At 46.4% G+C, this 17,184-nt stretch overlaps 1 protein-coding gene across 1 annotated transcript in view; it reads left to right on the forward strand.

Annotated features, from left to right (window-relative positions):
* The first annotated feature begins 5,081 nt into the window (after positions 1 to 5,081).
* PITPNB (phosphatidylinositol transfer protein beta) overlaps positions 5,082 to 17,184 on the forward strand; it is a 150,026-nt gene continuing 137,923 nt past the window's right edge. Inside the window, exon 1 of the mRNA XM_082275426.1 lies at positions 5,082 to 5,202. Coding sequence (XP_082131552.1) covers positions 5,183 to 5,202 — 20 coding nt within the window. The 5' untranslated portion in view covers positions 5,082 to 5,182. The remainder of the gene's footprint in view (positions 5,203 to 17,184) is intronic.

Consider the following 17,184-nt stretch of genomic DNA (forward strand, 5'->3'; position numbering starts at 1 on the left):
GATTGGTTTTCGGGGTCCTGTACACAGCTAGGCTCCCAAAAAGTCTCACATATGTGGTAACCCTGTACTCAGGAGAAGCAGCAGAATATATTTTGGGGTGTAATTACACATATACCCATGGCATGTGCGAGCAATATATCATTTTAATGACAACTTTTTGTATTAAAAAACATTTTTTTTTTAGTCATTTTTCAAACACCTGTGACAAAAAAATGAAATATTCAATGAGCTCAACATGCCTCTCAGGACATTCCTTAGGATGTCTACTTTCCAAAAGTGGGGGGGAGGGGGGGGGGGGTTGTACTGCCCTGCCATTTTAGATCTTCAAAAAATGAGATAGGCAGTCAAAAATTAAAGATGCGTAAATTCCAGTATTTACACCATAGATTGTAGACGCTATAACTTTTGCGCAAACCAATAAAAATACGCTCATTGAGATTTTTTTGTCAAAGACATGTAGCTAAATACATTTTGGCCAAAATATATGACATACATTGAGAATATTGGATATTTTTAAAAGACAAAGTTGAAAATGTAATTTTTTCTCAAAATGTTTGCTTTTTTTTTTTTAATATCGCAAAAAATAAAAAGCGCAGAGGTGATCAAATACCACCAAAGGAAAGCTCTGTTTGTGGGAAAAAAAGGACGTAAATTTTGTTTGGGTACAGCATTGCATGACCGCGCAATTGTCAGTTAACCACTTGCCGACTGCCTAACGCCGATCTACGTCGGCAGTCAGCCCCTCACAGGCAAAGTGACGTAGGGCTACGTCACTAGCTTGTGAGGGTCTAGGGAGCGAGCGCGCGCCCCCGGAGGCGCGCTCCCGCTCCCGCGTGGTCACGGACCCCCCCGCGCGTGTGACCGGCGGACCCGATGTCCGCCGGTCACTCGGCGATCGGCGGGGGAGAGGGAGAATGTCAGGCAGCCTGTGTAAACAAGCTGCCTGTCATCCTCCTTGCTGTTAGGATACTGATCACTCGGATCTAGTATGTAGATCCGTTGATCAGTGTCCATACAGCTCAAGCCCCAGCCAATCACAGTAGAAAGCACGCCCCTAGGGATACACACAGCCCCTCCCTCACAAATAAAGTTAACCCCTTCACTACCAGTGTATTTTTACAGTAACAGTGCATATATATAGCACTGATTACTGTAGAAATGTCACTGGTAACCCCAAAAGTGTCAAAAATATCAGTCAAGGGTCCGATCTGTCCGCCCCAATGTCGCAGTACCGCAAAAAAAATCGCAGATCGCCGCCATTACACGTTAAAAAAAAAAAACAACAAAAATGACAGAAATCTTTCCCTTTGTTAGTAAACGCGATAACTTTTGCGCAAACCAATCAAAATACGCTTTTTGCGATTTTTTTTACCAAACATAGGTAGCATAAAACAAATTGGCCGAAAAAGTAAAAAAATTTTGATTTTTAAATTTTTTTTTTGGGGAATTTCATATAAAAAAATGTGAAAAATATTGCTATTTTTGCAAAATTGACGCTCTTTTTTTGTTTATAGCGCGTGATCAAAAAATCGCACAGGTGATCAAATACCACCAAAAGAAAGCTCTGTTTGTGGGAAAAAAAGGACGCCAAATTCGTTTAGGTACAGCGTCGCACGACCGCGCAATTGTCCGTTAAAGTCACGCAGTGCCGAATCGCAAAATACCCCCTGGTCGGAATGGGGGTAAAATCTTCCGGGGCTTAAGTGGTTAAATTCACGCAGTGCCAAGTTAAAAAAAGGGCCCTGGTCTTTGAGCAGCCAAATCCTCCGGGGCTTAAGTGGTTAAGAAACGCTGCACCACCAAATTGAGGACATGTGCCAGGCATGGCACGTGTCAACTTTCCCTGTCGAAGGGCAGACAGGAGATTTGTGCCATTATCGCAGCTGAAGCAATGCTTTTAGCCTGACTTATTTAATAGCCCCTTGAATGCTTATGAGGTACTTGTGGTTCATAGGACAATTTAGCTTGGGAGGGCATGGAGGAGAAGGAGGAGGAGGGGGTGGAGCTGACATATCTTGCATCATCACCACTAGATGTATGGAGACGTGGCGTCACAACAAGCTGCAGCACTGAACTCTGTCCTGCATCCTTCCAAGTAGCAAGCAGAGTTAACCAGTGTGCTGTGAATAAAATAGATTGTCTCTGACGATGCTTGCTGGACCACGGGTGAGCAGTATTGTGAACTTTGCGGCTGACTGCCTTGCCCAACGATGCCACAACAATGCCTTCCAGGTGATGGTAGAGAGCTGGATTGGTCTTATGTGAAAAGTAATACTGACTGGGAACCTGCCATTGTGGTGCAGCACATTCTAAAAATTCACAGATGGTGGCAGAATCCACCAGACAGAAAGGCAGAAGTTGTAAAGTCAGCAGCTTTGACAAGCTTGAATTTAGACACTGGTCTTGTGGGTAGCATTGACTGTATTTTTTTTCCCGCTGCAGCAGATGGGGCAGAGAAATGTACCTGCTATAGCCTACAGCTGGTGGTGTGCTACTGACAGAACCTGGAACAACCTGCGCTATACCATCATCACTGTCAGTAGAGCAACTGAGAAATAATGAGGTAAAGCGGGGGGAGACCGGAAAGGTGAGGAGTGAGGAAGAGCAGAAATGTGTCCCTTTTGTGTGGCTTTCAGGTGCTCTTGCCAACGGGCTGAGTGGTGGGAGGTTAAATACCTGGTCGAGCATGTGGTACCCAAATGGCTTGTGTTTTTGCCACGCTTGATGTGCTTAAGACAAGGTTTGCAAATTGCAACAGTGCGATCGGCTGCACATGTGCTAAAAAAGCCCCAAACAGCTGAGCTGTAGGAAGTGGGCTAAGAGATAACAGCTCAACAATCTGGTGGAATAGGGTGGCTGCCCTCTACTCTTCCATGATGGCTGCCTCTTTGGGGTTTTGCCTCACCTTCACTTTCTTCCTCTGCTCTATCTGGCACCCACATCATGTCAGTGACCTTATCATCATCTCCTCCGTCCTCATTACCACTGGAGACAACTTGGCAATACGCTGTGGCTGGGGGAACATGACTGCCATGACTTAATAAATGGACACACTACAATATACTGCAGTAAAACTGCACTGATGCACTGCAATATACTGTGGTAAACGTGCACTAACACACTAAAATATACTGCACTGAAATATACTGCAGTAAACGTGCACTAACGCACTGCAATATATAGCAGTAAACATGCACTAACGCACTGCAATATACTGCGGTAAACGTTCACCAACTAACTGAAATATACTGCAGTAAACGTGCACTAATGCACTGCAATATACTGCGGTAAACGTGCACTAACGCACTGCAATATACTGTGATAAACGCGCACTAACGCACTGCAATATACTGCGGTAAACGTTCACCAACTAACTGAAATATACTGCAGTAAATGTGCACTAACGCACTGCAATATACTGCGGTAAACGTGCACTAACGCACTGCAATATACTGTGATAAACGTGCACTAACGCACTCCAATATACTGCGGTAAACGTGCACTAACGCACTGCAATATACTGCGGTAAACGTGCACTAACGCACTGCAATATACTGTGATAAACGTGCACTAACGCACTGCAATGTACTGCGGTAAACGTTCACCAACTAACTGAAATATACTGCAGTAAACGTGCACTAATGCACTGCAATATACTGCGGTAAACGTGCACTAACGCACTGCAATATACTGTGATAAACGTGCACTAACGCACTGCAATGTACTGCGGTAAATGTTCACCAACTAACTGAAATATACTGCAGTAAACGTGCTCTAATGCACTGCAATATACTGCGGTAAACGTGCACTAACGCACTGCAATATACTGTGATAAACGTGCACTAACGCACTGCAATATACTGCGGTAAACGTTCACCAACTAACTGAAATATACTGCAGTAAATGTGCACTAACGCACTGCAATATACTGCGGTAAACGTGCACTAACGCACTGCAATATACTGTGATAAACGTGCACTAACGCACTCCAATATACTGCGGTAAACGTGCACTAACGCACTGCAATATACTGCGGTAAACGTTCACCAACTAACTGAAATATACTGCAGTAAATGTGCACTAACGCACTGCAATATACTGCGGTAAACGTGCACTAACGCACTGCAATATACTGTGATAAACATGCACTAACGCACTGAAATATACTGCGGTAAACGTGCACTAACGCACTGCAATATACTGCGGTAAACGTGCACTAACGCACTGCAATATACTGTGATAAACGTGCACTAACGCACTGCAATGTACTGCGGTAAACGTTCACCAACTAACTGAAATATACTGCAGTAAACGTGCACTGATGCACTGCAATATACTGCGGTAAACGTGCACTAACGCACTGCAATATACTGCGGTAAACGTTCACCAACTAACTGAAATATACTGCAGTAAACGTGCACTAACGCACTGAAATATACTGTGTTAAACGTGTACTAGATGAGCATGTTAGAGGTTAATGTTAGTAGAGCGGGGGGGGGGGGGGGGGGGGTTGGTCTGTCAGTGGGCTTGGGTGAAATATCAGGGGTCTAAACAGACCTCTGATGTCTCCCTTTTGATGGGAAATCTGCTCTGCATGGGGTGGTTAAGGTGTTCCCAGGCACACACCTATGTGCTGGTGACAACCTGCTCGGAACAGGAGAGGTTTTCATACGTCCCGTGTACATGAAGCATAAATAGTGCAGCAAACAGCGTCCCTCACTGATAGGCACAGAATGTCCCCTCGCTGTGCAGTCCAGGCCAGGGGGAGATACACAGTTTTTCTGTGCAGTGGTGTCACCAGGATGATAATGATCTGCAGGTATGGCTGCCTATGGTGTCATCCAATATATCTCCATGGCTCAGTGTCCTGCAATAGGCGCCTTATTCTGTGACCGATCTCCCAGTATAGATAGACCGGCCGGCCCACACTGACACCACTCAGCCCTCTCCGCACACAGCTCTGACACATGTCAGCGATCTAACAAATCGGCATTCTATGGGCGCGGCTGGAGGAACCATTAGGCGGAGCTGTGCGCTCAGGCCGTGACCTGTGACCAATGAAGAAAGCGACGGGGCGTGGTTCCGTGCGCTGGGAGGGCGTGTGCCGGCGCAGCGTCCGCTCTCCCGGAAAGCGTCGTGTGACGTCGGTGCCGCACAGGAGCTGCGGCGGTCGCTGCGGAGAATGGTGTTAATCAAGGAATTGTAAGTGTTGGGCCGGGGAATGGCTGTGTGTATATCAGGGAGGAGGGGGGGAAGTGTGGCCGGGTTCCCGGGGAGAGGTGGCCGGTGTCTGGTTCTCTTCCATCACTGACACTGCACTCTCATTCACCTGACTGGCGTCATCACACTGACAGCACAGACATGGACGGTGGATCCCGGCTACATCATGGCCCATGGTGGACACCGTCCATTCACTCTGCTCTGACTCTCACCTAAGGATCTAGGGAACTCCAAGCAAAGCTGTGTACCTGGGGGCAGGGCCACTACTCCTGTCCTGTTCTATCGCTGGCTGTGTCCCCATGGGGGAGATCTAATCTCACTTCCTGTCCTGGTGTCACTGCTGATAGGCAAAGCACATAGTGCAGGGTTTTATATCGGTCAACTTTGTATTATGTGTCTTCCTGTCTGAGTGACACATTGTTATGGTGTCACCCAGACAGGAAACAAGGGAGAACCTGCTCAGTGTGGACACTTGGCAGTTCTAATGTTTACACCCTTCTACAGGAAAGGTTGATGATAAAGTGCCCCTGCAGTAAACCTGACAACATTAAAGTGTTACTCCTAAAACAGCTCCCACCCTCCTAACTCCCCTGTAGAAGGAAGATCCTTATACTCCCCTATTGTCAGGATGATGCGGTCTGGTCATGTGATCGGCAGCCAGTTCAGGGGAGAGAAGTGACAGCTGACAACCAATGTTCCTTATTAAGCTTTTAGGTGACATCATTGCCCAGACATTTCATCCATTGTCAGCGCTCTACCCTCTCCCCAGAAGCCATCTGCTGGGGAGGTCACATACGTGTTTCTCTTTTGGGGAAACCAGCCCCCCCCAAGAAAAAAGAAAAATGGAAAAAAATCCAGCCACAGTTTAACTACTTCAATACTGGGCACTTAAACCCCCTTCCTTCCCAGGCCAATTTTCAGCTTTTAGCGCTGGTGCATTTTGAATGACATTTGCGCGGTCATGCAACACTGTAGCTACACCAAATTTATGTCATTTTTCCCCACAAATAGAGCTTTCTTTTGGTGGTATTTGATCACCGCCAGGTTTTTTCTTTTTTGGTGCACAAATAAAAAAAGACTGAAAAGTTTGAAAAAAAAAAAAAAAGTTTTTTTTGTTTAGGTTATAACATTTTGTAAATAGATACGTTTTTTCCTGCACTGATGAGCACTGATGATGCCGCACTGACAGGCACTGATGAAGAGACACTGATAGGGTGGCACTGATATGCAGCACTGATAGATAGCACTGATATGCAGCATTGATGGGCGGCACTGATAGCTGGCAATAATGGGCACTGGTGGGCAGCACTGATAGATGGCATTGGTGGGCAGCACTGATGGGGAGGGCACCACTGGCAGGCTCTCCGAGCCCTGTTTGCCATCCCTGGTGGCCATGGTGGGCATCCCTGGTGGTCTAGTGGCATCCCCCCCCCCAGGGCTGCACTGGTAATCAATGTTCTGATTAGCAGCACAGACCCCCCCCCCCCCCCCCCGTGATCAGTGAGTAATTAGAAATACTCACTGATCCCCCCCCCCCCCCGGCTGCAGCACAGATCATCCCTCTTCTCCTCACGGACAGGATCTGTCAGGAGGAGAAGAGATCGAAGCCGTTACAACGGCTGTGTTTACATTACATGACGGCTGTGATTGGAGGGCCAATCACAGGGCCCTCCTGCCGCATCTTGTCGCTCCTTCTGAAGGACGTTCCGGAACGTCCGATCAGAAGGACGAGACTCCCACCCGGCCGTATATGTGCAGTGGTTGGTGGGAGGTGGTTAAGAACAAAATCTTAGAAGGCATTGGTGATTTAGCCTTCCCAGGATGCATCTGTAATGCTCTTGCTACATCACCAGTGCCTCTAAAGACCAAGAAGTGTAAGGGGGGGGGGGTTTCAAATATTCAAATACATTTTGATTTGTGGATGGGACTTTTAAGATTTGAAAGCTACTAGGGCTGCAACTAACGATTAATCTATTGATTATTTTTACGATTAGTCGACTAATCTAACGATTATTTTTTTTTTTGCTTAATTTAGTGTTTTTTTGATTAGCTAATTCTGTAATTAATACAGACCCTTCAGTAAGCCCCCCTCCCACTACAGACCCCTCAGTAAGCCCCCCTCCCACTACAGACCCCTCAGTAAGCCCCCCTCCCAGTACAGACCCCCACAGTAAGCCCCCCTCCCAGTGCAGACCCCTCAGTAAGCCCTTCCACCTAGTACAGACCACTTAGTAAGCCCCCCTCCCAGTACAGACCCCTCAGTAAGCCCTCCCACCTAGTACAGACCACTTACTAAACCCCCCCTCCCAGTACAGACCCCTCAGTAAGCCCTCCCACCCAGTACAGACCACTTAGTAAGCCCCCCTCCCAGTGCAGACCCCTCAGTAAGCCCTCCCACCTAGTACAGTATGTACTAGGTGGGAGGGCTTACTGAGGGGTCTGCACTGGGAGGGGGGGCTTACTGAGGGGTCTGTACTGGAAGGGGGTCTGTACTGTACAGACCACTTAGCCCCCCTCCCAGTACACTAGTACAGACCCCTCAGTAAGCCCTCCAACCTAGTACAGACCCCTTAGTAAGCCCCCCCTCCCAGTACAGACCCCCCAGTAAGCCCTCCCACCCAGTACAGACCCTTTAGTAAGCCCCCCCCTCCCAGTGCAGACCCCTCAGTAAGCCCTCCCACCTAGTACAGGGCTTACTGAGGGGTCTGCACTGGGAGGGGGGCTTACTAAGGGGTCTGTACTGGGTGGGAGGGCTTACTGAGGGGTCTGCACTTCAAGGGGGGCTTACTAAGTGGTCTGTACTGTACAGACCACTTAGTAAGCCCCCCTCCCAGTACAGACCCCTCAGTAAGCCCTCCCACCTAGTACAGGCCATTACAAGCCGGTGTAGCGCCGCAAATGTGACATGTCTAATTAGCTGGGTGATCGGGGAGGATGGCGAATGTGTGTTGCGGCATAAGCTGTGGCAGTACAGGGAGTACAGGGGTGCTGGAGACGGTCAGCGCTCACCTCTCGTCTCCGACGGAGCCCGGCGGGGGAATTTCAAGCGGCGCGGCGGCCCGGCCGGGGGCGTGTGACGTCACGCGTCGACGCTTTTCACGCACGTCGACGATTTTTTGTAGTGTAATGATCTGAGTTGGACGGGGGGCGGGTACCTGTCAAAACCAGATACCCCCCCCCAAAAAAAAGTATGCGACTCACGTATGCATTCACTTCTGTGCGCGAGTACTGAGGGATGGGGGTGTTTTTTTTTTCTTTTTCTCGTTCATTTTATTTTTGCATCAACCCTTACATTTTTCTTTTGATCACTTTTATTCCTATTACAGGGAATGTACTCATCCCTTGTAATAAAAATAAGGGATGACCAGTCCTCTCTATGGGGAGATCTGGGGACTTTAAGACCCCAAATCTCACCTCTACCTTTAAAAGCAAAAGATCAGGAACATTTTTTTTTTTTTTTTTTCATCTTTTCCTTAAAAAAAAAAAAATGTTTACTTCTGTCCTAGACCGAAAGTGATGCTTCAGTCCTCCAAGACCATAGAGGCGATCAGAGATGATCTGGTCTCTGGAAACCTCTATGGCCAGCCACACGAACCATCGGATTGCTTCTTGGGCACATTGGTAAAAACGTTAAGCCAGCGAAACACCGGCGAGCGCCTCCCTCCCCCAGTGCTTCTGAAAGCGATCCAGCAACTAATTAGCCACTCGGACTGCTTTTATGAGAAATCCAATCGCCAGCTGAAAAAAAAAAAATACGGGGATATGGCTGATAGCTTCAGGCATAGTCCCAGTAACCCACTTACAAAAAACAACATAAATATACATATTGCGGTCAGCATGTGGTTAATCTTGCTGTGGCTAAGAAATAAAGCATCACAACTGTGGCTGGTGTACACCCCTGGCTGCTGTCTTTGCAGCTGAAAGTCTAAAGGTAAAACATTTTCTATAGTTTTGGATAGAGTGGGGAGGGATTAGAAGCCCTGTCTCTTTTTATTGCTGTCTGTGTTCCCGTTTAGGAGATTTACGCTCTCTGTGTCCTGTTTATCATTGAAAGTGAAAGAAAATCACTAATTTTGGGTTGTCCCCAGAAAAGTAATACAAGTGAAATCTTCCAATGGGGACACTAGTTCTGGTGACCTGGGGGTCACCAAAGGAATTCCCTTTAATCTGCAGGAATTTCCTCTCACTTCCTGTTTTGGCTATGGAGCAGGAAGTAAAGGGAAATCCCTGCAATGGGACACATATGCTGTAAAAAATCTGACAGGAGTTTGTATTATTATTATATAGGATTTATATAGCGCCAACAGTTTGCGCAGCGCTTTACAGTGTGAGGGAAGACAATACAGTTACCATACAATTCAAAACAGGAGGAACTAGAGGGCCCTGCTCGTTGGAGCTTACAATCTAGAAGGGAGGGTACCCCCCCCCCCCTTACTCTATCCAAAGTGAAAGGAAAAAGGTTTTGCCTGTAGGGCTACTTTAGGGGGGATGAGGTGAGGAGGGTCACCCTACAATTACAATTGTAAACAAAGCCAAAGTGTGAGGGTGGTTTCTGAACTTCTTGAAATACTACAACAAATAGTTGCTTGGCTGCTGTGCATAGCCTATGCCTGTCAGAAATCCTGTGTGCCAGTCAGAGATTCGGTTATTGAAGTCATTAGATCAGCATGACAGCCAGGAAATGTTTCTAGAACTAAAATCTTTTCTCTATTCATTTTGGATAAAACAAGGAATGGTTAAGTTTTTTTTTTTTTTTGGTCTGTTTGAGGGGATTTCCCTATATTGGTCCTGGAGACCCACCAGGAAGTAAGAGGAAAGAACTCTTAAAGCGGAATTGAAGGTGATTTTTTTTGATAAAGGAGGGTTATTATCCCTGTCAGTCTTGTGTCCCATTGGGGAGATCTCCATAGCGGGGAAGCAATACAAACCTGACTGGTTCTAATCTCTCTCCAAAACAAGTAACAGTTGCCTTCAGTTGTACTTTAACCTCTTAGTGCCGGCGCCTTCTGGTATTTTAAAGCAGTTGTATTCCCTGTGTAAAAAAAACAAAAAAAAAAAAACCCTGCAGGACAATAAAATAATGTGCTAGTATGCATCGCATACTAGCATATTATGAAATACTTACCTTACAGCAAAGCCCCATACGGTCACCCGGACACCGCCGAGGGAGCTAACATGTTCCCTCAGCGTCTCTTCCGGGTTCGGCGGCTCCGGTGCTGTGAGTGGCCGGAGCCGTGATGACGTCACTCCCGCGCATGGGAGTTTACTTTCCGGCAAGGAGCTCTGAAGGTCCGGCAAGATACGCAGGCCCTTCAGAGTGCATGCGCTGCTGGTGTCGGCAGCTGCATGCAGGGTGAATATTTCCTAAACAGTGCAGGTTTAGGAGATATTAATTTTGCCTACAGATGAGCCTTATTATAGGCTTACCTGTAGCTAAAAATGAAAAAGCAGAGTATACTTCAGCTTTAAGAGGTTTATAATGCTGGGAGGCAGGGTGTGGCTTAAGATCACATGACCACCGTTATTGGCTGTCATGTGGTTTGGAAACTCCGGATCGCAAGGAGCGGCCCGGGAGCTTTCAGTTAGGTGACGGTAACTGTGCTGGGAGTGATCAGCACGCACGCTCCCGGCACAGGTGTATAGTAGAGCTGCACAGTTCTGGATAAAATGAGAATTGTTTTGCTTAGAATAAAGATCACGATTCTCGGCGTAGCATCATCTTTCACATTATACAGAAAAATTGGGCTAACTTTACTGTTTTTTTTTTTTTTTAATTCATTGAAGTGTATTTTCTCCCAAAGAATTGCATTTGAAAAACCGCTGTGCAAAATCCGTGTGACATAAAAGATTGCAACGATTGCCATTTTATTCTCTAGGGTCTCTGCTAAAATAATTTTATATAATGTTTGGAGCTCAGTTCTAAGTATATTTCTAGCAAAAAATACAGATTTTAATTGGTAAGCAACAAGTGTCAGATAAAGGCTCAGTCTTTAAAGCGGACCTTCAGTCTTTTTTTTATCTTTCCTGCTATCAAATCTACTGCCCTTGCTGTGTTCGCTTTGGAAAGTAAAACATTTTATTTAGTGGCAGTAAACACCTTATATTTGCTACTTCCCTTTTTTGTTCTTGAAATCCCCCTTGGCGAGTGACGTGCGGAATCCCGGGATAGAATCTTTAGGTATCGCTTTCTTTTTTTCTTCTCTCTCTCTCTCTCGTGAGAGTTTGCAAGCCAAGAGGGGTGGAGAGTGGAGGAGGGCTGAGGGAACGTCACAGGAAAGCGCGTAGGATGCAGGGCTGGAGGGGGCCGGATGAGGGCAGAGATAGGAGTACGATACCTCCTGGTCGCACATTCGCTTCCGGTCTGATGTGTATTGGTTACTATGGCGGCAGCGAACTGGCCGTGCTTTATCAGCATGTAAACAAAGGGCTGCGCTGCTATAGTAACCTGAGTGCTCTGCTTACTACGCATGCGCGACCGGGAGGCTTTGTACTGCACATGCCCGAGATTTTGTGGCACAACACAGGCTTTTGCAGGAAAACTGTGGCCAGGGCTTCAATTGCCCTCAGTAAAATGACTGCTCGCACAAGAAGTGTGGGGAATGAGAGATGAGCAGTTTGACAGGTAAAAAGTTAGATTACAAACAATACGAATTCCTAATAACGCTTTAAAATGTTAGAACTACATACTGTTGTATTTTTTTGGATTATGTGTGTTTGACTGCAGTTCCTCTTTAAGAGGTTAAACTGCCCTCATTAAGTCCCCGTTCACATTAGGTCGCTCCGACTTAGGGGGGATCTGTGAAGTCGTGTGCAGCGTGACTTCGGCGCGACTTGCACGGACTTCACATAATATTATGCAAGTCAATGCAAGTCGCATCAAGGTCGCCCCCAAGTAGTACAGGACCCTTTTTCTAAGTCGGAGCGACTTGTGTCGCTCCTATTAGAACGGGTCCTGTACTACACAATGGGAGCGACCATGCACGACTTGCCAGGCTGACCAAGCCGCCTGACAAGTCGTGCTAGTGTGAACCGGTGTTCCATGAAAAAAACCATACCCATAAAAATTCCATACCTACGTCAGCACCTACGTCATTGAACAGCTGAGGAGCTTACTAGTGCGCATGCTTGGAGGGTAGGGAATGTTCACGGTAGTGTGTTATAACGTTACACCACATCAGCTGTTGCGGCGATTACATTAAAACATCTCCGCTGCAACATCAATCATCTCCGCTCCTATCCCTGTCACTTCCCTGATCTTGGCTACTAAATGTAAAAGCAGATCATGGAGCCGAGATCTCTGTGATTTACATTTCATACACCCGTCGCCGCTTTTACATTTAGTAGCCTAGATCAGGGAAGTGACAGGGGTAGGAGCGGAGATGACTCATGTTGCAGCTGAGCTGTTTTAATGTAACCGCTGATGCGGTGTAACGTTACAGCACACTACCGTCAAAATTCCATACCCTCCGAGCATGCGCACTAGTGAGCTCCTCAGCTATTCAATGACGTATTCGGAGCTCTGAGCATGCGCACTGCTACGCTGCTCAGCTGTTCCATTACGTTTCTGACAGGAAGTGACGTGGGTATGGAATTTTCATGGGGTATGGTTTTCTAATGTTACACCGGTGTTCCGTGAAAAAAAACCTACCCGTGCGAAATGCCTACCCTCGTCACTTCCGGTGCACCTACGTCAGCAGAGGGTATGAAATGTTCACGGTAGTGTGTTATACACCGCATCACCACATTAAAATATCTCCGCTGCAATATGAGTTATCTCCGCTCCTACCCCTGTCACTTCCCTCATCTTGGCTACTAAATATAAAAGTGGATCACGGAGCCGAGATCTGTCATTTCGATTTCATACACCCGCCGCCGCTTTTGTATTTGCTAGCCGAGGTCAGGGAAGTGACAGGGATAGCAGCGGAGATGATTCATATTGCAGCCGAACTGTTTTAATGTAACCGACGCTGTATATCGTTACACACACTGCCGTGAACATTCCATACCCTCCGTGCATGCGCACTTGTCAATTCCTCAGCTGTTCAATGACGTATCCGGGGCTTTGAGCATGCTCACTGCTACGCTGCTCAGCTGTTCCTGACAGGAAGTGACGAGGGTAGGCATTTCTCGCGTAGTAGGTTATTCTGACGGAACACCGGCACTTACAGACGGAAGTTCATTCCTTTGATCTAAAAGAACGAAATGATACATTGTAAAACATCGTGTTTATAGTTCTCTCCCAGTCTTGGCAATGTTGATAAACATTTGCCAGACTTTTTTTTTTTGACAGCAGTGAGTGAGCAGAGAACAGTTCTACTCTGTATGAACTGGGGAAATGCCATTTTAAAGTGGTTGTTAACCCACTTTTATGACTTGTACCTATAGATAAGGCTTGCCTATAGGTACTGTAATTACCTCCTAGACTTGCACCGTTTGGAGATATTTACATTGCATGCAGCCGAAGATGTAATTGGCGCATGTGCTCTGAAGAAGCGACCGCCCGTGCTGTTTCTTCAGAGCCCTGTGCCGTGACTGGCGTCTCCCGCATGCATGCGGCTTCGGTCAGTAATACAGCTGGAATCCGCAGACCCGGAAGGAAGACGTGTGAAGATGGATGCGGCTGCCAGCAGGGACGACGCAGGCTTTGTTGCAGGGAAGTGTCGCATGATTTGCTTGTATACGTTGCATATTAGCACATTATGCATTTACTTTGCAGGGAAAAATAAGGAAGAGTTTACTCCCTCTTTAAGATCGTGATGGGGGTGAATCGAGGTCGCAATTTTTTTTTTTTTAATGATTAATAGTGCAGCTCTAGTGTATAGGCAGCAATTCATGCAAATATGCAGCACCTCAAGGCGAAGGACCAGGCTCCGAGAGGCCGCATATTTGTGTAAGACTGGCGCCAATGGGTTAATGGCCTGTGTCAATGGTTTGTGGACTTGTGTGGTTGGAGAAATTCAGGGTGGATTTAAGTGTGTTAAACTTGCTTTTGACACCCTTCTGAGGGGTTCACTGATAAGGGCATATGTTCTGCAGGGGACCTCCTTTTCACACTTCTATGCCAAAGAAAGGCGACCAGCACCAGTGCACATGACAATGCTGATTGCTAGCTTTGGCCTCCGAGCCCACTCTCTATGACAGGTTGCCGGCGGCTGCAGCTATTTGCAGCTCTCAGCACATCTAGAGATCACTGTAGGTAATCACTGGCTGTATGGACAGCCGCCATAGCATTACACCTCCTGTAATGGTTTAATTCACATGTCCTATTTCCAGCTAATAAAATTGTGACAGGCGTGGGGAGACACATAGAAGACAATGATTACATGTATTTGATGCATTGGTAATATGTATTAACAAGGCTTGGTCAATGGCTGCTAACACCATCCACTCCAAACTCTAATTTCAGAAATGCAATAAAAACACATATCCTAATGCATGTTGGTGTGTGACAATGCACTGACCTCCAAATCATTGACCGCTAGATTTTTCAGAAGATCAGCAGTGGTTGCTCCTAATTTCCTCCTAAGTGTTTTTTTTTAAAAGCGGAGCTCCACCCAAAAGGGGAAGCGTTACTTGTTTGCTAATCACCCCGGGGGAACGGGACGGGTACCCAGTTTTCACTGTCGCAAACTCAACCGGAAGTTTTGCCCCTCTCCTCCTTCCACCCCCCCCCCCCCCCGGGCCTTTTACAAAGTGCTTTGTGCATTAGGAAACCAGCTGTGAAGCTGCAAGGCTTCACTGCTGGTTTTCCTTAGCCGGGATGGCAGCGACATCACCTGAGAGCTGATTGAATTCATTGATAGGGAAGTGTCCTAATATTAGGTCAGCAGCTACAGTATTTGAATAATATTTTCTGAATGAGCCTGCATTCACTATATCTGGTCTCCCACAGTGCACATGGAAATGCAATTATTTTAGTAAATATAAACTGCTAAATACCTTTTCTCATCAGCAGTATATAGCAGTCAGTGTCCAGCCGAGTACGGGTAAAGTTTGTAGGAGGAGTTTTCATTCTCCTCTGACTGTCCTTTGAGGTTGCATGACCCCTGACCCTCTGTCTGGACTGTGCTGACTGGCTCTGTGCTGATCATAGGCACCCTCCTAAGAAAAAGAAAAACCCTAGCAAAACACACCGAACTGAGCATGTGGAGAGTTCCTCATAGGGCTCTGTACTATCAGGAGATTGAATGGGGATAGTGGAAGAAGGATGGATCAGAGAAGACAGGTTTAAACAGTTTTTACACAATGCTGAGGATTAACCCCTTAGGTTCCACAGTGAGCATAACAAGCATACTTTACTGCATATACAGACTGATTTTACTGTTGTGGGTTTATTAAGCACTTTCAAGCAGTGTTTAAGTTTTTTTCTTTTTTAAAGGTGGTTTATGCCATAATGTGTTAGTATGCACCATACATTATGACAGACATACCTGTCAATTGAAGCCCTCCAGCTGGCCCCAGATGCTTTCATCTTTACCCAGTCTTTCATCTTTTACCCAGTTATGGCATCACTCAGCGCATGTTCTCAGGAGTCCCTTACCCATGGTTCATAGCGAGTGCTGCAAATGTGGTCTGAGCTGCGCATGCGTAGCTCAGCTTACATTACTGCTGACAGGCGAGGGGAAGCGTTTATGACAGAAGAGACCACTATTGGCTTTTCTGTTATAAAACCTCAGGCCTGTCCGGTGGTTTTTCAGAATTTGATTTCGGCCTGTATTAAAGTCAGATTACCCAGCTAAGCCTAGCTTACCCATTGGCTGTTTGTATTTCCTGACATACTGTATATATTTCAGAGTGTAAGGATGGGTGGTTTGTGCCGTAGGCTGGAATTCCCATTATTGAGGGATGATGGCTGTTAATTGTCCCATTCAGCACTGAAGGCTCCCATTGTGTGATACTTGCAAGGGGTGCTAATTACAAGGCAGACATACCACTGTACAGGTCTGCTCTGCCCTGGACCTAATGCTGCTGTTGAGCTGTGACAACCCCTAGCAATCAAGGGGAACCTTGTCTATGTTAGATAACAACCATCATGAATTCTTCCTGCAAAGTAAACCTGTCTTATTCCCATTCAGGGCAAAGCAGCTGTTTTTTTACAGCCAGACTACATTGCTACTAATGCTTGCCTTCCCTGTGCGCTCCCCCCCCCCCCCCCCCCCCACTGGCTTGTTCATCAGCCAGATTCCCATACTTCTGGGTATAGGTAACACATGACATTCTCTATCTCCCATGATGCAGTATATGATTCGTGTCCTTCTAGGGAAGGGGGGTTGTCTAGGATTTGGTGGTCTGGGATGGTAGCTGCATATAAACCAGGCCATAGACTGAAATTTGGGTGGTGTAGCAGGGACTGGCCGAGTTTTCATCTGTATGTGACTGTCCCTGCTTGACAGAAGTCAGGGGTATCATTTGGTTCATCGCTAAAGCTGGATGCACACTATACAAGTTTTGTTGTTAGATTTACTTTTTCTATGTAGTGCAAGGGGCCTGCCTGATTGCATACAAATTGAAAGTCTTTAGGTTTGATATCATATCAAATCATATTATATGATTTTGGTAAGTCTGAAGGAAAAAATCTAAAGAAAATTGTATAGTGTGTATGGCCCATTAGGGTACTTACACACTGTACTGATGTGTGAATATCAAACATTCCTGGCAGAAAAAAAATGAGGATGGGCTGTATAGTACTTGCACAAGTTTGTGTGTATGTGTACACGTGTGAAAATTGTTCTATCTTTATTTTAACCACTGGAAGATTTTACCTCCTTTATGACCGGTTTATTTTTTCTCAAGTTGTCTTCCAGGGTAGCATTTGAGAGGCTCCTCCCAACTGTAAACAGGAAACACAATGTCCACCATTTTAAAAAGATTCCACATGCCTGCCTCAGTTCTTGTGTTTCCTCCGGACCAATAGGATTAGCACACCTCCAGTCCCTGTGCTAGTTGCAGGGGACTCCCTGGCCG

This window comes from Pelophylax lessonae (assembly GCF_965119305.1).
Source record: "Pelophylax lessonae genome assembly, chromosome: 1".
Classification (NCBI taxonomy): Eukaryota; Metazoa; Chordata; class Amphibia; order Anura; family Ranidae; genus Pelophylax; species Pelophylax lessonae.